The sequence below is a fragment of the Cnephaeus nilssonii genome (genome assembly GCF_951640355.1).
Source record: "Cnephaeus nilssonii genome assembly, chromosome: 12".
In the NCBI taxonomy this organism is placed as follows: Eukaryota; Metazoa; Chordata; class Mammalia; order Chiroptera; family Vespertilionidae; genus Cnephaeus; species Cnephaeus nilssonii.
This window is the reverse complement of record NC_137083.1, coordinates 80006159-80025653: the sequence shown is the minus strand read 5'-3', so window position 1 is coordinate 80025653 and position 19495 is coordinate 80006159. Positions and strand designations below refer to the sequence as shown.

The window sequence follows — 19495 nt, the reverse complement described above, 5'->3', positions numbered from 1 at the left end:
TGCCTTTATTACGTCTCCAATCACAGCTCTTTCCCACACGGAACACTCTGAGGCCAGGCTCGGGGCACACGCTGGACCCGAGGACACACTAGATGGTCTCTGCACAGGCGTCGACTAGATGTTTGTAAATAAATGAACTGGTGACAGAGGACCAGCAGCCAGGCTGCCCCTGGTGTCCCCAGCAGCCAGGACGTAATGGGGTTGTGGCCCTGACCCGGGGCTGGGTCAGGCGGGCCGTGGACCTGAGGTTGCAGGTGTGTGTGCTAGGTCTGGCTTTGCCGATTTCAACCCTTGGACATGAGCACTCGAGTGAGGCAAGCCTCAGTTTCCCCATCTGTAAAGCCAGGGCTGGGCAGATGTCCCAATTTCCCCCTAAAACTCTCAACTTCAACAGTGCGTACAGAGATGATATCAAACGAGCTGTTGTTTGTTTGTTTGCTCATTTGATGAGTCAGAAACACGGAGGGCTCCTGTGATGTCCTGACTGCGCGGCCCGGAGTGAGGCCCGCGTCCCAGACCGCATTCCCTGCCTTCCCTGGCCGCCCTCTGAGCGCTCGGTGTGTGTTTTGACTTTTCGTCTTTGCTCCCTCAACGATGATTTATCTGGCTTTCAGATTAGAAGGCTGAAAGGCCTAAGTGTGTGTGTGTGGCTTCTGGGGTTGTTTCGATTTATAAATATTTTAATAGGACTTTTATTCCTTCATAACAAATATCTTAGAAACCTTTGTACCAGGAACAGTTTCCTTGTTGTTGTTTTTTAACAAAGCCCATCTCAAGAGAGAGAAGAAAAGGGTTGAAGAAAATTGTCACCATTTTAAAAGTCCCTAAAGAGTATGTGCGGGCCACACCTGGCTTACCCCTGTCACTAATGCTCTGATGACAATCGTCCATCATTCTTACAGAGCTCTGCCCACCAACACCCACAGGACAGTCAGGGACACGTGCCTCCATTTCGTGAGGCGTCGTAGGGCTGTGTCACTGAGGACGTGGGACATACCAGGCATGTCAGTCTGCAGCTGGAGAAGCTGTAAGGCCATGTGAGACAACAAAAGAGCCCGAACCTAACAGTGGAGCCCCCAGCACCCCAGTGGGGACAGCAGCCCAGCTCCATGGCCACGGAGGCCACGGGGGAGTGGGCAGGGCCGCTCTGGGGCTGTGGTCCTTCCATTGCCCCCGCAGGACTGGACCACAGGGATAACGGTCCAGGTGTGGATGCTCTGCGGCTAGACTCTCACACTTCACCTCTGACCCAAGTCCAGCTGTCTTCCTCCCTCCTTCCTCCCTGAAAACCTTCCCAGGAAAGTGGCTGTAATACCCCAGGTGGGGTCCTCGTGGCCCCGACACGCAGGTGTCTGCCATTCTGGAGACACGTTTCTGTGCAGCAGGACTCAGAACAGAACTCGGATCATGCGTCGCTTACCAAGCGAATGGCGCCGCCGGGGAGAAAGGCGGCCTGGCCCTGAATACCATATTAGCACAGGCCCCGGCCCTGCGAGCTGCTCCGATGATCTTATAATGCTGGAAGCCAAAAGATGACAGCAGGGTTGAACGACTGCCCAAAAGCAATTACTGATTAGAATCGATTATTTCTACAAAGAAAGGTGACCGATGGATTAGTTGTCACATTACAGGGGATTTGGGCAAAACATCCGTGCTTGTTAAAGGGACGCAGCTCCCTGGCATTAAACGGGGACAGCCGCCATAGCGCCGAGGGTGCTCCTGGCTCATCGTGAGCCTGAACAAACGGGCCGCGCGGCTGGGTCCCAGGGCTCCCTTCCCAGCAGGAGACGCTGCGCCACGCCTGTCGGGACCCGGAGACGTGAGCCAGCGACGTTCGAAAGCAAAGCGAGCCTCTGCCGCGGCCGTCGATTATACAGCGGATTATAAAACGCAGACCTCGTTTAAACACACAGTAAAGTAATGGGAAATGATATGTGACTAAACAGCTGAAATCTGTGGCCCTGCCTTATTCGATTTGCCTAATTACACATTTTACTGCCTCCTTTATAGAGTCATTGCCCAAGGTGCCTGTCTCCTTTATACCCACTCCTTCATTAATAGCTGAATCAAAATGCCACGTGAGCATGTTGGCATGCAGCTTTAAAATCGCTTCCAAGCCCATTGCCTCGTGCACCCTGGGGAGGGTGGCTCTGCCCGCCTTTTGGTGGCAGCATTTTAAGAACCAGCAATGAGCTCCTGCCACCGCACTGCCTCCCACCCCAGCCCTCCTTCACCTAAAACGCACAAGGAGACCAGCGCGTACCAGGAAGTACATCGGGGCGGCGAGAAGGAGCACATGAAGGAGCACACGGACACGACGCCCAGGGCGGCCCGCGATGGAGACGCGCAGGGAAACCAGGCAGCCCGCACCTGCGGGGCCTGCCGGCCTGGCCCGGGCACCCCAGTTTCCATGGCGGGAGGGCGGAGGGATGACCCTGGAGGGCAGCTTTGTGTGGGCACCGCTCAGAGGGCAGGTCCCGGCTGCTGGGCTGTGTGCTCTGGGTAACGCATCCTCACTCCGAAAGCCAAGAGGCGGCGTGTGGAGTTGGCTCTCACTCATACCTTTGGGTATTTCTGGACATTCCTCCGCCCCCCACCTCTCCGTGCTCCCCACCCTCCACCCCCACCGGCCCATTGTGGAAGCAAGCGCCACGGAGCTCTCCCAAGGAAGACACCAGTTCGATGTGTCTCTTCTCCGTGGACAGCCCAGGCCCGAGGGCTCGCCTCCCGGCGGCAGCCAAAGGGACCTTCTGCAGGAGAAAGTTTGCACTTGGAGGGCGGCCTGGGCCGAGACCCGCCGGCAGCTCAGGCTACTGCTGAAGAGCCGAGTGCCAGGGCCGCGCGCACACGCTGGGTGGGGAGTCCGAGGCTCAACGGAGGCAAGGACCATGGAAGAGTCAGCGGCTGGGACCGTCCCCCAACCTCCGGGAGAGCTCGGGCTCCTCCTCTGTCACACGCAGAGAAACCGAAGCCACGGGCCTGCCCCGCCTCAGAGCTGTGCTGTGCCAACGACACACATCACGTGTCACACACTCGGAGTCACAGAAATGTTATGTGTGCGGAGCCAGTGTGTGACGCTAAAGGAAAATGGTTAAGCGGTCACTTTTCAGAGTAAGGGACACACATGTACTGGGTGGGATCTGTCCCAGGAGGTCATGGCTGTGGCTTGTCCCCACTGGCTGCTGGCAAAGGCAGGAATAGAGCCTCCACAGAAAGTAAAATTATTTAAATGAACGCCGTTTGATTGAATGCCCCTTGTGTTGTTTTTGACAGAAATGGCCCATGGTAGCCCCACTCTGTTTAAAAACAGGTGAGCCCTGGCCAGTGTGGCTCAGTTGGTTGAGCGTCGTCCCGTGCACAGAGAAGTCGCTGGTTCAACTCCCCGTCAGGGCACATGGCTGGGCTACAGGCTGCATCCAGTCGGAGGTGTACAGGAGGCAGCTGATCCATGTTTCTCTCTCTCTTTCCCTCTCCCTTCCTCTCTCTAAAACAAAAAATCAATAAAAAATATTTTTTTTAAAAAGGCAGTTGAATAATTTCACACCCAACTGCTTTGGCCTTAAGTATCTTTGAACCTGGAAAGTGGCAAGTCCCAAAGTGAGATTCTAGCAGCCACGTGGTTCCGTCTAAATGTGAAACTGCTTTGCACAGAGCAGAAGTGTCACCACCCCCTTTCAAGGCAGCCAAGAAGGGGGGTTCTTTAGGGGGGTGGGAAAGGACCAGGGGTTGCAACTGCACCTCCACAATGGCCGGCCCTCTAACAAGCGCCGAGAGGCCGCTGGAAGCCATCGTGAAGTGGAGGTTTGTCACCCACGTGGGCACACCGGAGTGTGTGGCTTGTCCCTAAAGGCGAGGCATACTCACACAGCAGCGGGAGGGCTGAGCCCAGTTCCCCACTGGGAAGAGCCTGTCACGGGAGCCTCCTGCCTGCCTGGGGCTCAGACACGGCTCTCAGCACGGAAGGGCCATGTTGCCCAGCTCCCTTGGCAAACAGAGCGGTCAGGAGTGGTCCCGGCCCCGCCACCCACGGCCCGCGGCCCTGTGGGTCTCCGAGTGCACGTGCAGATGGCGCCCTCCCTGGCCAGCATACTGCGCCAGAGAACGCCTCCAAGTGGTCTGACCCTGCACGGAAGTTCAGGTCTTTCTAGAAAATGCAGCCCTGAAGGGACTTGGGGATCTGGATTCAGATGGGAAGGACTGCGGCATCCTGACATCCTGTCACCGAGGGAGAGGGCAGAGGTGGGTGCCAGGCTGCCTGCGCAGGAGGGGCCCCAGGCGCTGGCGTGCATGGAGCTGCGGCCACGCCAAATGGGTGGACGGACCTGATTCGCTTTGCTCCTGCATGTCAGCATCGCATCTCCTTTTTTATTAAGAAAATGTTTGGACAGAAGTTGTCCAAATGATGTAAGTGCTCTGCTGGCTGCCAAGGGGGTCAGAGTCGTCCCCTTCCGAGTGGCAGAAAGAGCCAGACCAGGGCAGGGCTCCCCAGCGAGAGGAAGCAGGTGACAAGGGCCTGAGCCCTCCCAGCTGGACCGGCTTCGGGGCCAGGAGACCGGAGTCCCCCCTCGAGTCCCCGCTGCTCTGACCCCACGTCAGGCCTTCTGAGCAGTCGGCCAGCCCTGCTTCCCTGCTCCGGCTCTGTCCTCACGCCCAAGGACCTGACCCTCCTGTCACACACACTTACTCATGCATACTCATACATATACACATACATGCACATACACACACAATCACATGTGCACTCACGCAAACATGCACAGTCACACACATACACATACATATTCATACTCATGCACACACATGCACACACATGCACATACATATACATAGTCACTCATACACATACAAACCCAGTCGCACATACATGCATATGCACATACATACACTCTCACACACACATACACACATTAACACACATGCACACACACACCTCACTTTGTCCCCCATGCCTGATCTTCAGAAAGAATCAGAAACAGTCACTCCTGAGCACACACACCCCGCCCCCCTCCCCCCCGCCACCGTGGGAAGCTCTGTGGGCTCCTCACCAGGTCCTCCTGGGCAAAAGGCATTCCAGGCAGACGGGGTGTCCTGAGGGCAGGGACATCCCCAGGCCCTAGTGCTGTGGGCTTACAGGGTCCCCAGGCGACAGGATTGTGGGGAGGGCAACTAGGCACTGCTGGGGTCCCCAGATGGCCCGACGCAATGAGGGCGACCGAGCTGCTTCCCTGGGCACCCGTGGTCACTGGGCCCAGGCAGCTGTGAGACGGGAAGGGCACACAGGAGCGGGGGTCAGAGAGCTAGGTCTGTCCTCACTTCCTGGGTGTGCGCCACTCCCGCAGCGCCATTCCTGACCCACTCACGTGAGGCCACGGTTCCCTGGCACCGTACGGGGCGGCACACCCACGGGGCCTGGCCGAGCTCGGGGCCGGCCGGGAGCGAGGAAGCCTGCACACGCAGCCGGCGGCACACCTGGGCCGACCCGCCTGCTCGCCCGTGCGTGGGACCAGACACGCGCTCTTCCTGCGTGTCGGCATCCCTCGCCGGGTCACCACGTCAGCGCCTGTTCTGAGGTAAGAAGGGGGGTGAAGGGTGGGGCTGGGCGTGATCGCCGGCTCCCAGGCGACAAGGAGAAAAGTCAGCTAGAAGGGGACCGGTCCTGGGGACAAGCACCCCCCCCTGGGGCCACAGCACTTGGGGTGGGCGCACGGACACGCCGCAGGGGTGCTGGGCAGGACCAGCGAGAGCGAGCGCTGGAGCCACAGTCCTGGGGAGGGCGGGCCTCACCTGTCACCTGTCCGAGGGTCACTGAGCCGGGAGGTGCCAGGTCCTCCTCCCCCCCTCCCGCGTGGCACAGCGTGTGGCGGGCACCCACCTCCTGTCCCTGGCAGTGCCCCTCTGCGCTCTGCTCTGCTGAGAAGCGCGGCCACCAGGCTCAGCCCCCACGGAAACCTTCGCGGGCAGAGGTCTGTGTGTCTCCGGACGCAGTGGCCCCGAGGGAAGCTCGCACCCCCAGGCCACATCCCTGCACAACTCCAGGGAGACCCTGGCTGCCGTCACAGGGGGCACGGGTCTTCAATTTGCCGAAAGTGGACAGAATCAGGAAGAAATGGCAAGCCATGACGGATGGAAAGAGGCTGAGTGGAAGGGCTCCCAGGAAGACACGGAGGGCGGGGACGTGGGGAAGGGGACGCAGCCCCAGGGACAGGAGTGGAGCGCCGGGGACTGTGGCCCCTGGCTGAGGCGAGAGGCCCAGCTCCGCTGAGATCCCGGCGGCACCCGCCCCGGAAGGGGGCAGAGGGGCCACAGAAGTGGGCTAACCCCGCTCCCAGGAACCTGCCCGTCCGGCTGCTCAAATTTCCGGCCGCTGCCCGACCAGAGGCAGAGTCAGGAGGCCATCTAGTGGTGGGGGCCGGGCAGCGGGGCGCAGAGGCGCCTCCTGGGGGTGGGGGCAGAAGTCAGCAGCCACCTCCGCAGGGTGCGGGGGAGGGACGGAGGATGGGTGGAGGGATGCAGATTGGCCTGGGAAATGGGGCAGAGCCCAGGCAAATGAGAAACAAATCCTGGGGGGACCTGGGATCAGGCGGAGGTGGGGTTCAGAGCCTCTGACCCGCGTGGGGGGGCTGAAGTGTCTGAAGGGGGAAGACAAAGGGAGGGAGCCCTCTGGTGTCGGGGTCAGGGAAGTGGGTGGGGAGGGAAGGGCAGGGGCTCCCCTTCTCGGGGACCCGGCTGGCGCCCTGTTGCTAAGACAATAAATCCAAACTGCAGTGGAGTGTGTCCAGACCCCACCCCCCCCGCACCCATCCCCGACGGGAAGGTCCTCGGAATAAGGGTCAGTGGCGGGTCTGAGGGGGCACCGTTACTTCATTAGTGAGGACGGCCGGTGCCCAGGCCAGGAGCAGCGAGGGGGGGCCGGCATCCCAGTCCACTCTGGCTCCCTGTGCAGGCGAGCGCCGTGTGGCGCTTCTGAGGCCTCTGCTGGGGGGGGGGGGGACCACTTGCCCTGGGGCGCAGACCTCCCCCCTGTGCGCACCGGTGGTGACATGGGGTCCCTGATTTGGGGCTGCAGGGTCGCACCCCAGTGCTGCACCCCTTTGCCTGTGCCTGGGTTTGTAAGGGAGGGTGTGCGAGCAAAAACAGAGGGGGATTGGGAAGGGACTGGGGGTGGGGGAGGGAACGGCTGGAGTCCCAGGGCCCAGGGGCTTCTCAAGCCCCGCCCAGCCCCGCCCCACCCAGTGGTGTTGCATCCACGTGAGCTGGTGACACCCCTAGCAGGCTGACCCTCCAGCCAGCGTCCAGGACCGGGTGTCCTTCCCGTGTCTTTCCCACTGGGGATACGCAGCCAGGACGCCAGGTCACACCCTCCACCTGGCAAAGGGCCTGGGGGCTGGGGTCAGCCTGGGGAAGGCCTTGATGGTGCTCAGTTCTTATCACCAGAAGGTCATCTGAGAGGGGGCTCGCATGGACGCTGGAAGGAACCCATTGTGTTGGGGGCCCAGCCTTCAGACCTGCCTCTCCCGCTGCTCCTGCTCCGCGCAATTGGGCTGGGCCCAGGGAGGCTCAGCCTCCAGGGAAGTCCAGGGCCTGACCGCAGGGCCAGCGCGCCCGGCCCCAGCCCTCTCCCTGGCTTACTCTAGAGCAGCTCTGGCAGGAGTGGCGTTGGAGGCCGAGAGGACAGTCCTGCAAAAAGAGGGGTTTCTGATTTTATTTTTCTGCTTTAAACAGGACTTCATTTTCTAAAAGAAAATAGTAAAAAAAAAAAAATAGCCAGTGTTGCCAGCTCTGAGAGCCAGGCCCTCTGCAGCCAGAACACTGCTCCCCTGGGCCCTGCCCCGCCTCAGGCTGCAGCCCCCAGCACCGGCTTGCAGGCTCCACGGACAGCCGGCTGCGCACGACGTGGAAGGAGCCTGAATCCCACATCCAGCTCATCCCTGGCCTGCACTTTGCTCGGATCGATAGATTGTGGGGGTGGTGTATGCACAGTCTTGCCCACTCACCGCTACCCCCAGGCACAATGGGCCTCCGCCCACCTCCCAGGCACCGGTGTGGCCCCCTCCTCCAGGCTGGGGTGCAGTGCCCACACTCACTCGGCCAAGCCAGCAGGACCATCTCAGATCACCAGTCCCAGCCCCTGCGCACTCCTCCATCCCATGCTCAGAGGGTTAAAAATAATGCATTAGTGGAAACGCAGAAAGGAACAGGTTTTCCAGTCTTTCGCAGGCACTGAAAGCTCAAACAGCAACGCCTCCCGTGGTGGCCGGGGAGGGTGACCCTCCATCCAAGGATGTGGAAGGTTCAGGAAAACGCAGACCCTGTGTCTTTAAAATGCTGTCAGAGCCGGACTGCATAATAAAGTCTCAGAAAAATATTTAAATCAGCTCTGGGCAGCTCTACCCCTCAGACATTGGAGAGAATACTTGTTTGATGATTGAAGCTGGGAGGGGGGTCTAGGCCGTCCTTTAAAAACTTAAGTTGGTTTTAACTGAAGCACCTACCATTCTGGGGGAAGGGAAGGGGGAACAGGGAGATAGGCACAAAGCAGGGGGTAACTGATGTCACCCCGAGCGCGAGCGCGGGCGGCGTCCCTCACACCCACCCTTGTCTTAGCAAAGGTGTTGTTCCTTTCCTTTTAACTCAAAGCCTTCAGGTGAAAATAAAGCAACAGCAGCAACAGAAAAAAATCTAGTCTTTTTTAGGGTTAACATCAGAAGCGAAGCTGTGCCGCTTTGGCCAATCAGATGCGCCCCTGCCAGCTATAATATAGTACTGAAGACAGCCTCTCGCACAGCTCTCCAGGCTTGCTACCATTTAAAATCAGACTCTTTTTGTCTTTTGATTGCTGTCTCCCGCCCCAACTCAGATGTGCTCCGTTATCAGCGACCAGCAGCCTGCCGCTCCAGCCCCCGTCTGGGTGGGGATCGTCAGAGAGTCCCCGGCACTGGTGGCGGGCAGGGTGCTATAGAAAGAGAAAGAGCGAGGCAGAGAGCGAGCAAGGGAGCCAGCAGCGAGCCCAGCGAGGAAGGGAGGGCGCACAGGCACACACACTCGCGCACTCGCGCACACAGACCTGCACGGGGACGGCCTGGAAGTCACTGGGTTCCGTGGACGAGATGCTGCTGCTGGCGAGATGTCTGCTGGTGCTGCTCGTCTCCTCGCTGCTGATGTGCTCCGGGCTGGCGTGCGGACCGGGCAGGGGGTTTGGGAAGAGGCGGCACCCCAAAAAGCTGACCCCTTTAGCCTACAAGCAGTTCATCCCCAACGTGGCCGAGAAGACCCTGGGGGCCAGTGGAAGATATGAAGGCAAGATCTCGAGAAACTCGGAGCGGTTCAAGGAGCTCACCCCCAATTACAACCCCGACATAATATTTAAGGACGAGGAGAACACGGGAGCGGACCGGCTGATGACTCAGGTAGAAGCCCAGGGCCGGGCGTGGAACGTGTCGCTTACCAGGGGGTTCTGTGAAACCGGGCAGTCCAGACCGTGTGTTTGCTCTGGGGCAGACAGAAAGGCGATTTCCCCCTAGCCTTCCCCACCCACCTGTCCACCTGCCATCCCTTCCTCTTCCTGGAGGGAATGCAGGTGAAGGGTCCAGCTGAAAACTTCGGGGTGGGGGTGGGGGCGGCGGCCGGGAGACGTGGTCCAGGATGGCCCTGATCTGATTCTCTGGCTGGGATGGCCTTCCCATCCTGCCTCAACTCTGGCGGGTGACTTAGGGCGTCCTTCCCTTTGGGGGTGTCTGCCCTTTCCAAGTCAGGAGTGGAAATGAGGGAAGGGGCAGGAATCCCCCATACCCACGGGCTGCCTCCAGCTCACCGCACAACTGTGGCCTCAGCATCGTCGCGGAGCCGCCTTCCCTCTTTCCACCACACCCCCCGCCGCTGCCCCTCAGGCGGCAAAAGACGGCTGAGCCGAGGCCGGGGCTCGGGGGCCCGGCTAGTCCCCGGCGTGCCACCAGCTCCCCTGCGACTCGCGGCGGTGGTGCCGGCAGAGTGCGAATGTATCGATATTTCTTTAAGGATATGCGTTCATGCTCCTGGCCGGGTACCTGAGGGGAGGGACTTAGAACTTATTGGCACCGCATCAGGCCGGTTTGCAACCCGTTCGCCCGGGGACTCTCCAGGGGCTGGAGAGAGGAACCAAGCAAACCTGCGTCCTCTCCCCTCGCCGCTGCCGCCGGAGACTCCGGCTGCCAGCTCCCGCCCGGGGTGGGCTGTCTGAAACTCCGAGCACGTAGAACTGAAGCTAGAAATGGATTTCCTGGCAAATATAGGTCAACATCCTTTTTATTGCCCTATTAAAATAGTCAAGTCCTACCTTTAGGGCTAGGAGCGCATAGCAGCTGACTGAGCGGCGCTGGAGGGGCGCGAGTGCGGGGAGGGTGGGGGCGGCGGGCCGGAGCCGCCGGGGCCCGCGCTCCAGCCCGAGGCGGCCCATCTGGGAGCCCGGACAGCTCGGGGCGGCCGCGAAGCCTGGGAGGAGGGAGCCGAGGAGAAGGTCCTTCCCCCGTGCTCTCTCTCATCTGCTCCGACCACCCTAAATCTGGACCGCGAGTGTGGCCGCGCGCGCAGGTGCCCAGAGCAGCGCCAGCCCCGGGTAACTCCACGCAGGCCTCCGGGCGCCCCGCGCGCTGTCGGCGGCGGGGAATTCTCCAGTCCGTCCCGGCCCGACCCCGGGTCACCCTGCTCCCGCGAGAGGGAGGGGGACTACTCGGGGTCCCTCGGAGCCGGGCAGGAGGGGGACCGGGCTGGAGCAGGCGCACACCCAGGCAGACGCACTCGGCTCCACTTACTGCGGGCAGATCGATCCCGCGGCTCGAGTTTCAGCGCACCGGGCGGGCTGCGGCCCCTCCGCGCGCCCTGCGCCGCGGTCTCCGCTAAAAGCAGGGCCCGGCCGGCGGGGATCGCCCGCGCGTGGGCGGGAAGGCAGGTGCCAGGGCTCCGCCGCCTCCCGGGCCTGGCGCCCCTCCGGGGACCCACGGCCCCGCGCCCGCCACTCTCGCCGCTGCGTGCGCTGGCAGCATTTGAACTTCTGACCTTCTGTCAACTTCCCTCAGACGGAGAAACGAAAACAAATACTTTTTTCCTTGGGCAGTGGCTTTTCCCGGTCCCTGCACAAAAGGACGGGGGAGGGGCAGCCACCATCAAGCTGGGTGGGGAGAGCCAGGCCCGAATTGCAGCATGGACACCACAAATGTCCCCCCAAAGTCGTGGGTGGCTGGGGCGCAGCCTGGAAGGTGCCCTTGGTTTATCCCCTCCCGCCCTACCTTTTGCTCTGATTCCACGAGTGGGAGGGCGGGGCAGGGGTGGAAGGCGGAGGACGTGGGTGATGAGGGGCAAGGCTGGGGCGAAGGGGTGAAACAGCCCGCCCCCCAGGCCGGAGGAGGTGAGGGCTCCTCCTCGGGGAACCCGCGCACCCGCGGGCCCTCGCTTCAGAGAACCACCTGGACTCTGCTCAGGTGCGCGCCCTTCCTCCCCTGGCCCTCCGAGCCTCCGTGCGTCTGTCTCTAATGTGACTGCCGCCCAAGTCCCTCAACCGTGGCGAGATCGTCCCCAGTGGAACTCTGAGAGCATTCTGGACGCATGAGCTCCTGGTTAATATTAACTCGGAGGGGGGAGCGCAGACAGACGCCGCGTCCCTGCGGCCCGGGTGCCAGGCGGAGTGCCGGCCGGGCTCTGAGAGGACAGGGGCCCGCGAGGGGCCGGGCTGAGGGCCGCGAGGGCATCGGCCTGAGACGCCGGGTTGAGTAGGTTTCTGGGTGCGTGGCGGCCCCGGGGCCCCGCGCTCAGGTGTGGGCTTCGGGAGGGTTTCCCTGATTTGAGGGGAAGGTCTGGTTTTCCGGAGCGGGGAGGAGCGGGGGCGGTGTGCGCACCGACTGGAGGGGGTCTCTTTTGAAGTTGAAGCGCCCCTCCCCCACGCCGGGGAAGCCCGCAGGCCGCCGCCGGTGACGGTCCCTCTCCCGCGCCGGGCGCGCAGCGGTTGCGCAGACGGGGGAGGCAGTGGGAGCTCAGGCGTGGGGAACCGCTGGGCCTCGGCGACACAAAGCGGCCCGGCGGCCCCGCTGGGCTTCACGGTGGCTGCACAGGAGCCGGGCTTGATTCGCGGCACACGACCCAGTGAATTGATGGCCGTCCTGGGCTCCCCGGCTTTGGCCGCCGCCGCGCCGGGAGGGAGGGGGCGCGGGGAGCAGAGTCGGGCCTTCCTGGGCCTGCGTCCTCGCCTGCGTCCTTCACCTCTGGTCCAAGCGGCGCAGCTCTGGACGCGAGGGTGGTCCCGCGTCCTGCCCATCCGGCCCTCCCCCTCCCCGCCAGCTGCCATGGGGCACTTCTGGGAGCTCCACGCGCCCCCAGGAGAGCGGAGCCGGGGTGGGATGAGGCTCGGGTCGCCGGGTGTCTGCTTGTGCGTGCGGGCGGTGTGCGCCTGCGCCGCCGCTCCGCATCCCGGCTGTTCACTGACCCTAGTTTACGGATTGATTTTCATGTAAAACGCGTTCAATCCTCAAGATGACCTCACTCAAACTCTGCCCTCCTGATTTTTTTTTTTTTTTTGGGGGGGGGGGTTAAGAAAACGGCTGTCAGGCCCAGAAAGCTGCAAGCGCTGACCTGCCACCAGGGCCGCCCTCCCCCATCTGTTGTATGTTTAACTCTACAACCGTATTACCGCGTTTTATTGCTGCCAAATACACAGGGCTTTTCCTGTTGCGCAATCTATCATATCCCGGTCTGCAAGGGCGCCCCTCCCCCACGCTTAGGAAATGAGTCTCTCCCGCGGTTCTTAGGGTCCAGCGGGGAGCCGAGCTCCCCGGCCGAGCGCCCGCCCGCCTGGAGGAGGCAGCCCTGCCCTCTGCAGACACCGACTTGAAACTGTCGCGCGCGTCCCTGGGAGTCGGCCTCTCGGGATGCCGTCAGGCTGTGTCCTTGTCCTTTTCAATCCCGCACCCCGCCCGCAGCAGGATGCGCGCCCAGCGAGTTCCCAGCCACACAAACGCACACTTGATTCAGCTGTTTTATTGCTTCCTTCTCTGGGACCCGCGCGTATGCGGGGATGTGGGAGACTTCAGCTCCACGCACCCTGTGCCCCCTGCCTGCTGGTTTCCTGACTCCCACCGGCAGCTTCCTTGCGGGGGGATGGGGTGGGGAGGCGAAGGCCGGGGTTCGGAGGAAGAGTCCCCAAGGCGAAGGGCTCCCTGGCCTCAGGCATTTCTTACTCCCCATCCCCCACCTTCCCGCCCCACGCCCTCTCTCCCTCCCCACCTCCTCCCTCCACCTCTGAAGTTTGCTCTTCAAACTTGCCGGACACCATTCTGCGCTGGAGCCAAGAAAACAAGAGGGGGAAGGGAGCAGGTTAAGGAAAACAAGAGGCACAAGCAGACCTCAGCCAGCCGGGGAGAGAGTCCGGCCGAGGAATGCGGCTTCCAGATAAAGACTGTTTGTCGTCCGGCCCAGCCCGGCCGCATTGAAAATTATAACTCCCCGGCCTTTCACTGCTGGCTCTCGCCCACCCTCCGCTCTGCTATCAGCTCCCACCGCCCTCTACCTTTGGCTCCATTCTCACCTCAGATAGGCCTAGGGCAGGAGGGAGGGTCCAAAGATAAGGTGAGGCTTTGGGCTCTGGAAGAAGTAGTGCGTTTTGCTTGCTTTCTGCAAAATTGCACCTTGGGCCTCCCTCTGGCCTCCAGGTGAGGGAGTGTGCCTCCGCAGGGAGAAGGGTGGAGCCCCTCACAGGTGCAGAGAAGTGGGCCACAGCGAGGGGTGGCAGTGGGTGGGGACACCATGGGGAAGGTGCAAGGCATGGCCAAGGGGACCCCCGGGGGTTCTGCAGCCTTTGTCTGAAAACACAGTTCACTCTTCCCCCAGAGTCTCACCTGCTCCCCAGGCTGGGGTAGGAGCTCAGCTCGTTCAGGGTTTGGAGCCAGGCCCTCAGCTCCTCTCTAAAGGGAGCTGCTCCTCCTGCAGACACCCCTCCCAGCCCGGTGCCCCTCTTCCGGGCTGATGGCGCCCCCTCCAGGCCTCACCGCTGGCACCGCCCTGGGCTGCAGGGACTTGCGAGCAGCCGGGGAGGTGGGTGTGGGCCCGCGCTGATGTCCTCCTGCCCTTCTCTCTGCAGAGGTGTAAGGACAAGTTAAATGCTTTGGCCATCTCAGTGATGAACCAGTGGCCAGGAGTGAAGCTTCGGGTGACCGAGGGCTGGGACGAGGACGGCCACCACTCTGAGGAGTCGCTGCACTACGAGGGCCGCGCCGTGGACATCACCACGTCAGACCGGGACCGCAGCAAGTACGGCATGCTGGCGCGCCTGGCCGTGGAGGCCGGCTTCGACTGGGTGTACTACGAATCCAAAGCACACATCCACTGCTCTGTGAAAGCAGGTGAGTGACCCCCCTTCCCGTACCCCCTTCCTGTACCCCCATCCCTGCCACTGGCTCCCCTCCCCCAGCTCCACATCCACCCACAGGATGTCACCTGTGTGCCCTGCGGCCTGATTCAAGGCAAAGCCACAGAAATGGGGAGGGGGCTGGAGGGCCAGAGAAGGGCATGTGCTTCTGCAGTGGGTGTGTGCTCTGTGAGGCTCGACCCCAGCCAGGCATTGCCCCCCGTCCCCCCCCCCCCCTGCGCTTTAAGGCTGCAAAGGCCCGAGGTCCTTTGAACACTGATGCAGGGGGCATGTGTCTCCTGAGCCACCCCACCCGCTTCCGGGAGCCCCCACAGGAAGTGGCGGAGAGGGGGGGGGGGGAAGATGGGGGACACTCTCCTGATGGGAGACTGCAGCCCTGCTGGCTAGCTGGGTCTGGCTTCACCCTTCCTCTCATTTAGGGCTTAAGAATCACCCGCCCCCACCCCTCCACTCCTGCCCCAGAACAGGAGCTTGTGTCCAGGGTGGAGGCCCCTGTCCGCTCCCCTCCCAGGAGCGCCTGCGGATTCTAAACTAGCTCAGCTCTCTGGCACAGCCGTGGGGGGAGGTCTGGGGGGAGTAATAAACCCAGCAGCCACCGCTTTCGGCATCTGGACGCCGCAAGCCCAGAAGCACCGCCCGGCTGGTTAGCAGCAGCTCGGCTGCCCGGGCCACCGGCAGGGCCGGGAAGGAGTCTGCAGCTGCGGCCGGTCTGCTGGGAGCGCTTGCCTTCCCCGGGCCTGCAACGCCCCGCGCAGTCGCTGGCGAGGAATCGCTCTGGAAGGAAGGCTTTCCGCCCACACGCGCCAAGGTCCCAACTTGGCGACTGTTTGCGCCCGTGTCCATCTAGCCCGCGAGGGCCCCATCTCCCTCTGGCCTGCGTGGGCGCGTTTAGCAAAACAGTTCACACCCAACTCCCCCTAAGCGGTGCTGAGCAGATGTGAGTAGAAAAAGACTTAGTAGGCAAGGAAAATAGTGGCTTCTGTTCACACCAGAAAGAAAGGAGTGTCAGGGACGCTGGGGAGGGGTCCCTGCCTCCGGAGGTAGGAAAGGCCCCGCGGGGAACCTTCTGCGGGGTTCTTCCCCACTGCCGCTCCCCTGACCCCCTCCCCGCCCCCGCAATCAGCCGCGCACCCTTCCCGGGACCTCGCGGCTGCACGCGAACACGCGCGGCCCCTTCTTGGGGCCACCCTTGTCCGTGGGTCCCCCCGGCGGGGGTGCTCCCTGGAGGTCGCCTCGAAAATGCGCAGCGGCAATCCGGCCCCAGGCCCCGCGGAGCAGGCCCGCGCGCAGAGCTGCTCATTGGCATTCCGCGCACAGGCCGGCCGGCGCGCTGCGTGTCAAGCAGGGTCGTGCGACTCGACGGCTCGGCCTGTCCGCGCCCCGGGCCGCATTCCGGGGGCTGCGGCGGCCTCCCACGGCCGGGCCCGCGCTTCATGCCGGAGAAACCGATGAGAAGATTAAAAACCCTCGGTAATTCCAGCAGGAAGATTCTTTCTCGCGATCTCTATTTGCAAAAAGCATGATCCCAGAGATTGGAATGCAAAGAAGACTGGGCCTCCGCGCCCCTCCTCCCGGCCCCCAGCGCGCCGCCGCTCGGATCATTGTCCTCCGGACAGTGAGCCCCCGAGAGCGCGGAGGCTCCTAACAGCGCGTCGTCAAGGGGCCTTGAGAACCGGCGCTTCCAGCGCTGCCGCAGCCCCGCCATTTAAAATTCAAATACACATCTTGAGAGCTGGGGGAGAGGCCGGGCTGTGCAAATAGTGCTTGTGAGGCCCGGCTGCCGGAGAGCCGCGTGTGAACCGCGGGGGGCGAGGGGCTGCACCTGAGCAAATAGGGAGGGGCGGCGGCGGCTGGGAGAGGAGAAATGGAAGCACCCCTCTTCCGAGAGCGCGTCCCCGTGAGCGCAGCCATCGCAGCGACCACGCCGCCCTTTATTGGATTTACTAGGAAAACCGCACCGCCGGCTGTCACACCTCCGCCGGTGCTCTGGAATGTTTGTCCAGTTGCTACAACTACAGCTATTTTCACCCCCGCCCCGTCTCCTGACACCGAGGGCCTTGGGGGCGGGCGGGTGAGGGGTCCCCGCGGTGTAGCCGGGTGCTGGAGCGCTGGAGGGGGCGCCGCGCCCCGCGCCGGGGGCGGGAGCGCCTCGGCGCCCGGTGAGCTCAAGGAGGCTTCCTGAGGAATCCAAGTGGAGAGCAAATACCTCCTGAATTCGTGGCGAGGCTGGGTGTGTGCTCAGCAGGGGGCGGGGTGGGAGGAGGGAGGCAGGAAAGGAGTTAGCTAGCCTACCTTTATCACCGCCAACCCAGTCCTGAAAGAGTCCTTAAGGAATGTGTCTGCATCTGAAGTTTGTCGCCTCGGCGGTGGGGCTCGGGGAGAGAGGTTTTGCGCGGAACCAGCCCTTCCAAATCTCTCCACAGAGCTGTGCGCATCCTCGTCTGAGCGCGCGGGACACCCTGCGTGCACCCCTCCTCACACGCGCCTCGGTCTAGGGACTCATCCCCTGATCGCTTTCCTCTCACTCTTCCCGCAGAGAACTCGGTGGCGGCTAAATCCGGCGGCTGCTTCCCGGGCTCAGCCACTGTGCACCTCGAGCAGGGCGGCACCAAGCTGGTGAAGGATCTGCGCCCCGGGGACCGCGTGCTGGCGGCCGACGACCAGGGCCAGCTGCTCTACAGCGACTTCCTCACGTTTCTGGACCGCGACGACGGCGCCAAGAAAGTTTTCTACGTGATCGAGACGCGGGAGCCACGCGAGCGCCTGCTGCTCACCGCCGCGCACCTGCTCTTTGTTGCACCGCACAACGACTCGGGCGCAGGTCGGCCGCCGGGGGGCGCGCCTGGGCGCCGGGCGCTCTTTGCCAGCCGCGTGCGGCCGGGCCAGCGCGTGTACGTGGTGGCGGAGCGCGGTGGGGACCGCCGGCTCCTGCCCGCCGCCGTGCACAGCGTGACCCTGCGCGAGGAGGCCACGGGCGCCTACGCGCCGCTCACGGCGCAGGGCACTATCCTCATCAACCGGGTCCTGGCGTCGTGCTACGCGGTCATCGAGGAGCACAGCTGGGCGCACCGGGCCTTCGCGCCCTTCCGCCTGGCGCACGCGCTGCTGGCCGCGCTGGCGCCCGTGCGCACGCTCCGTGGCGGCGACGGCGACGGCGGGGGTGGCGGCCGCATCCCCCAGCCCGAGCCGGGGCCGTCAGGGGCCGCGGGCGTCCACTGGTACTCGCAGCTGCTCTACCAAATAGGCACCTGGCTGCTGGACGGCGAGGCCCTGCACCCGCTGGGCATGGCGGTCAAGTCGAGCTGAAGGCCTGCAGCGGGGAGGGAGGGGCGGGGCAACAGCACGATACAGCAGAAGACACGGGAAAGCGCACGGAATGAGACGTTAATTATAATAAATAATAATAATAATAATAATAATAATGAAGTAGGACAACCCAAAATAGGCTATAAGGAAACCAAGACCCGGGGAGCTCTGGCGTCGTGTTTAGTTCATATCTATTTTTTGAATCTTTTGGTTATTGTTTTATTTTGATTTTTTTCACCTCTCCTGGCTATTTATTTGTTTGGTATGAATAGATGTTTTAAATAATATGAACCGGACCTTCAAGAGCCTTAAATAGTTTGCTTCTTGGTAATTTATTATTGTCGTGTGAACTGTTCTCACGGGGGAGCGGTGTGCGGCCAAGCGACCTGCGCAGAGTCTATTTTTCTACACGTCCCTCCGCCGACAGCCACGTCTGCTCTCCCGCTCCGCCTCTCAGCGCGTGAACTCAGCTCCGCGGGGCCACAGAGTCTATTTTTATACACAGAATTGTAAATTAGATTTTTGAGAGATCAATACCTAACTGAATTACATTTCATTTTTGAAATAGTGTAAAATATGAAAATATATTATTTTTAATTTAACTAATTTCCAAGGTCACAGTCATCTCTTCTCGTATCCTCATGGATGAATATTTGCTTTGTCATCACCATTTTGGCCACATTCTTGGAAGTCAAGACTGTTACACACTCACACACACACTTTTCTTTCTCTTTTTCTTTTCTTTTTTTTTTTTTTTGACAAACTGGAAGATGTTATTTTTAACTTCAAAGAATTTATTAGAAAATGATATTTTTTAAAAGTGCACATAGCAATGAGCCCATGTGGATGGAGCCTGTAGTTTGTACAGAGATAAACAAGGATTTTTTTGCATTAATAAATTGAGAATAACTGCTGTAAATTTACTAAACTGTATTTTTGAATATTTTGTAATAGTTTTATAGAAATAAAGCGTGCCGCGCACAGCCTCGTTAGTATGTCATACCTGAGAGTCCCTGCCAGCCCTCTGTTCCCGGTGGCTTCCTGGTTCCCGGCCTCGTGTGAGTGCCGACACACTCCGTGTGGGTTTCGCCCTGGAGAACCTCAGCTCTGTCTGTGTCATGGTGGGACCTACACTCCTAAGTTGGGGTGCAGTGCTGGGTACTGTTCAGTGCCTCTGCCAGCCGTGGGCCCAGGCGGCCCAGGCTCCCTGGAACTGTGGGCAGACCTGTTCGCTGGGCTCGGCTGCCCCATCGGATGCTGTGTTCCCTGGCCCTGTAGGGAGGTCCCTGGCTGCTTCCCAAAGTCCTGGGGCCCTTTAAGGAGGGTTCCCGAGGAGAGGGCAGGGTGCTGATCCTGGCTGAACCTCCCTGTGCTCAAGGCTCCCGAGTCCAGGGCAGGCCCCTTGCGGAGTGCCTTCCTGGCCTCTCCCGACAGACACAGCCACGGGCCAGGGGCCGGGTCCTCAGGCCATGGCGGTGTCTCTGTCCAGCCTGTCCGCCTGGAGTGGCTGCTGGGCATGGACTTGTGCCCCTGGGCACAGCTCTCCTTTGGTGACACCTTGTGGCGCACACCCTGGGTCAGTGGGTCCGGGGAGGAGGTCCTCGGTGTTTGATGTTCAGCCAGAGGGGCTCTGCCCTTTGCCATGACTGAGACTTGGGCTTTTTGAGGCTACTGCCATGCTTTGGCTTCGAGCCCCAGTATCTAAGCCGGGCTCTGCCGGGGCAGCCTATGTGGGTGGCCTGTCTGCAGGCCGCTCTGCAGAGGCCGGCCTCGGTCCCTGGGCAGGTCTGGAGCAGCCGC

General features: G+C 61.5%; 1 protein-coding gene across 1 annotated transcript; it reads left to right on the top strand.

Moving 5' to 3' along the window:
• Positions 1-8816: 8816 nt before the first annotated feature.
• On the top strand, positions 8817-17761 carry SHH (sonic hedgehog signaling molecule). The gene is made up of 3 exons (XM_079786459.1): positions 8817-9407; positions 14102-14363; positions 16926-17761. Exons 1-3 carry the CDS (start codon positions 9108-9110, stop codon positions 17693-17695), a joined length of 1332 nt encoding a protein of 443 aa, XP_079642585.1. The 5' UTR covers positions 8817-9107; the 3' UTR covers positions 17696-17761.
• Positions 17762-19495: the final 1734 nt, after the last annotated feature.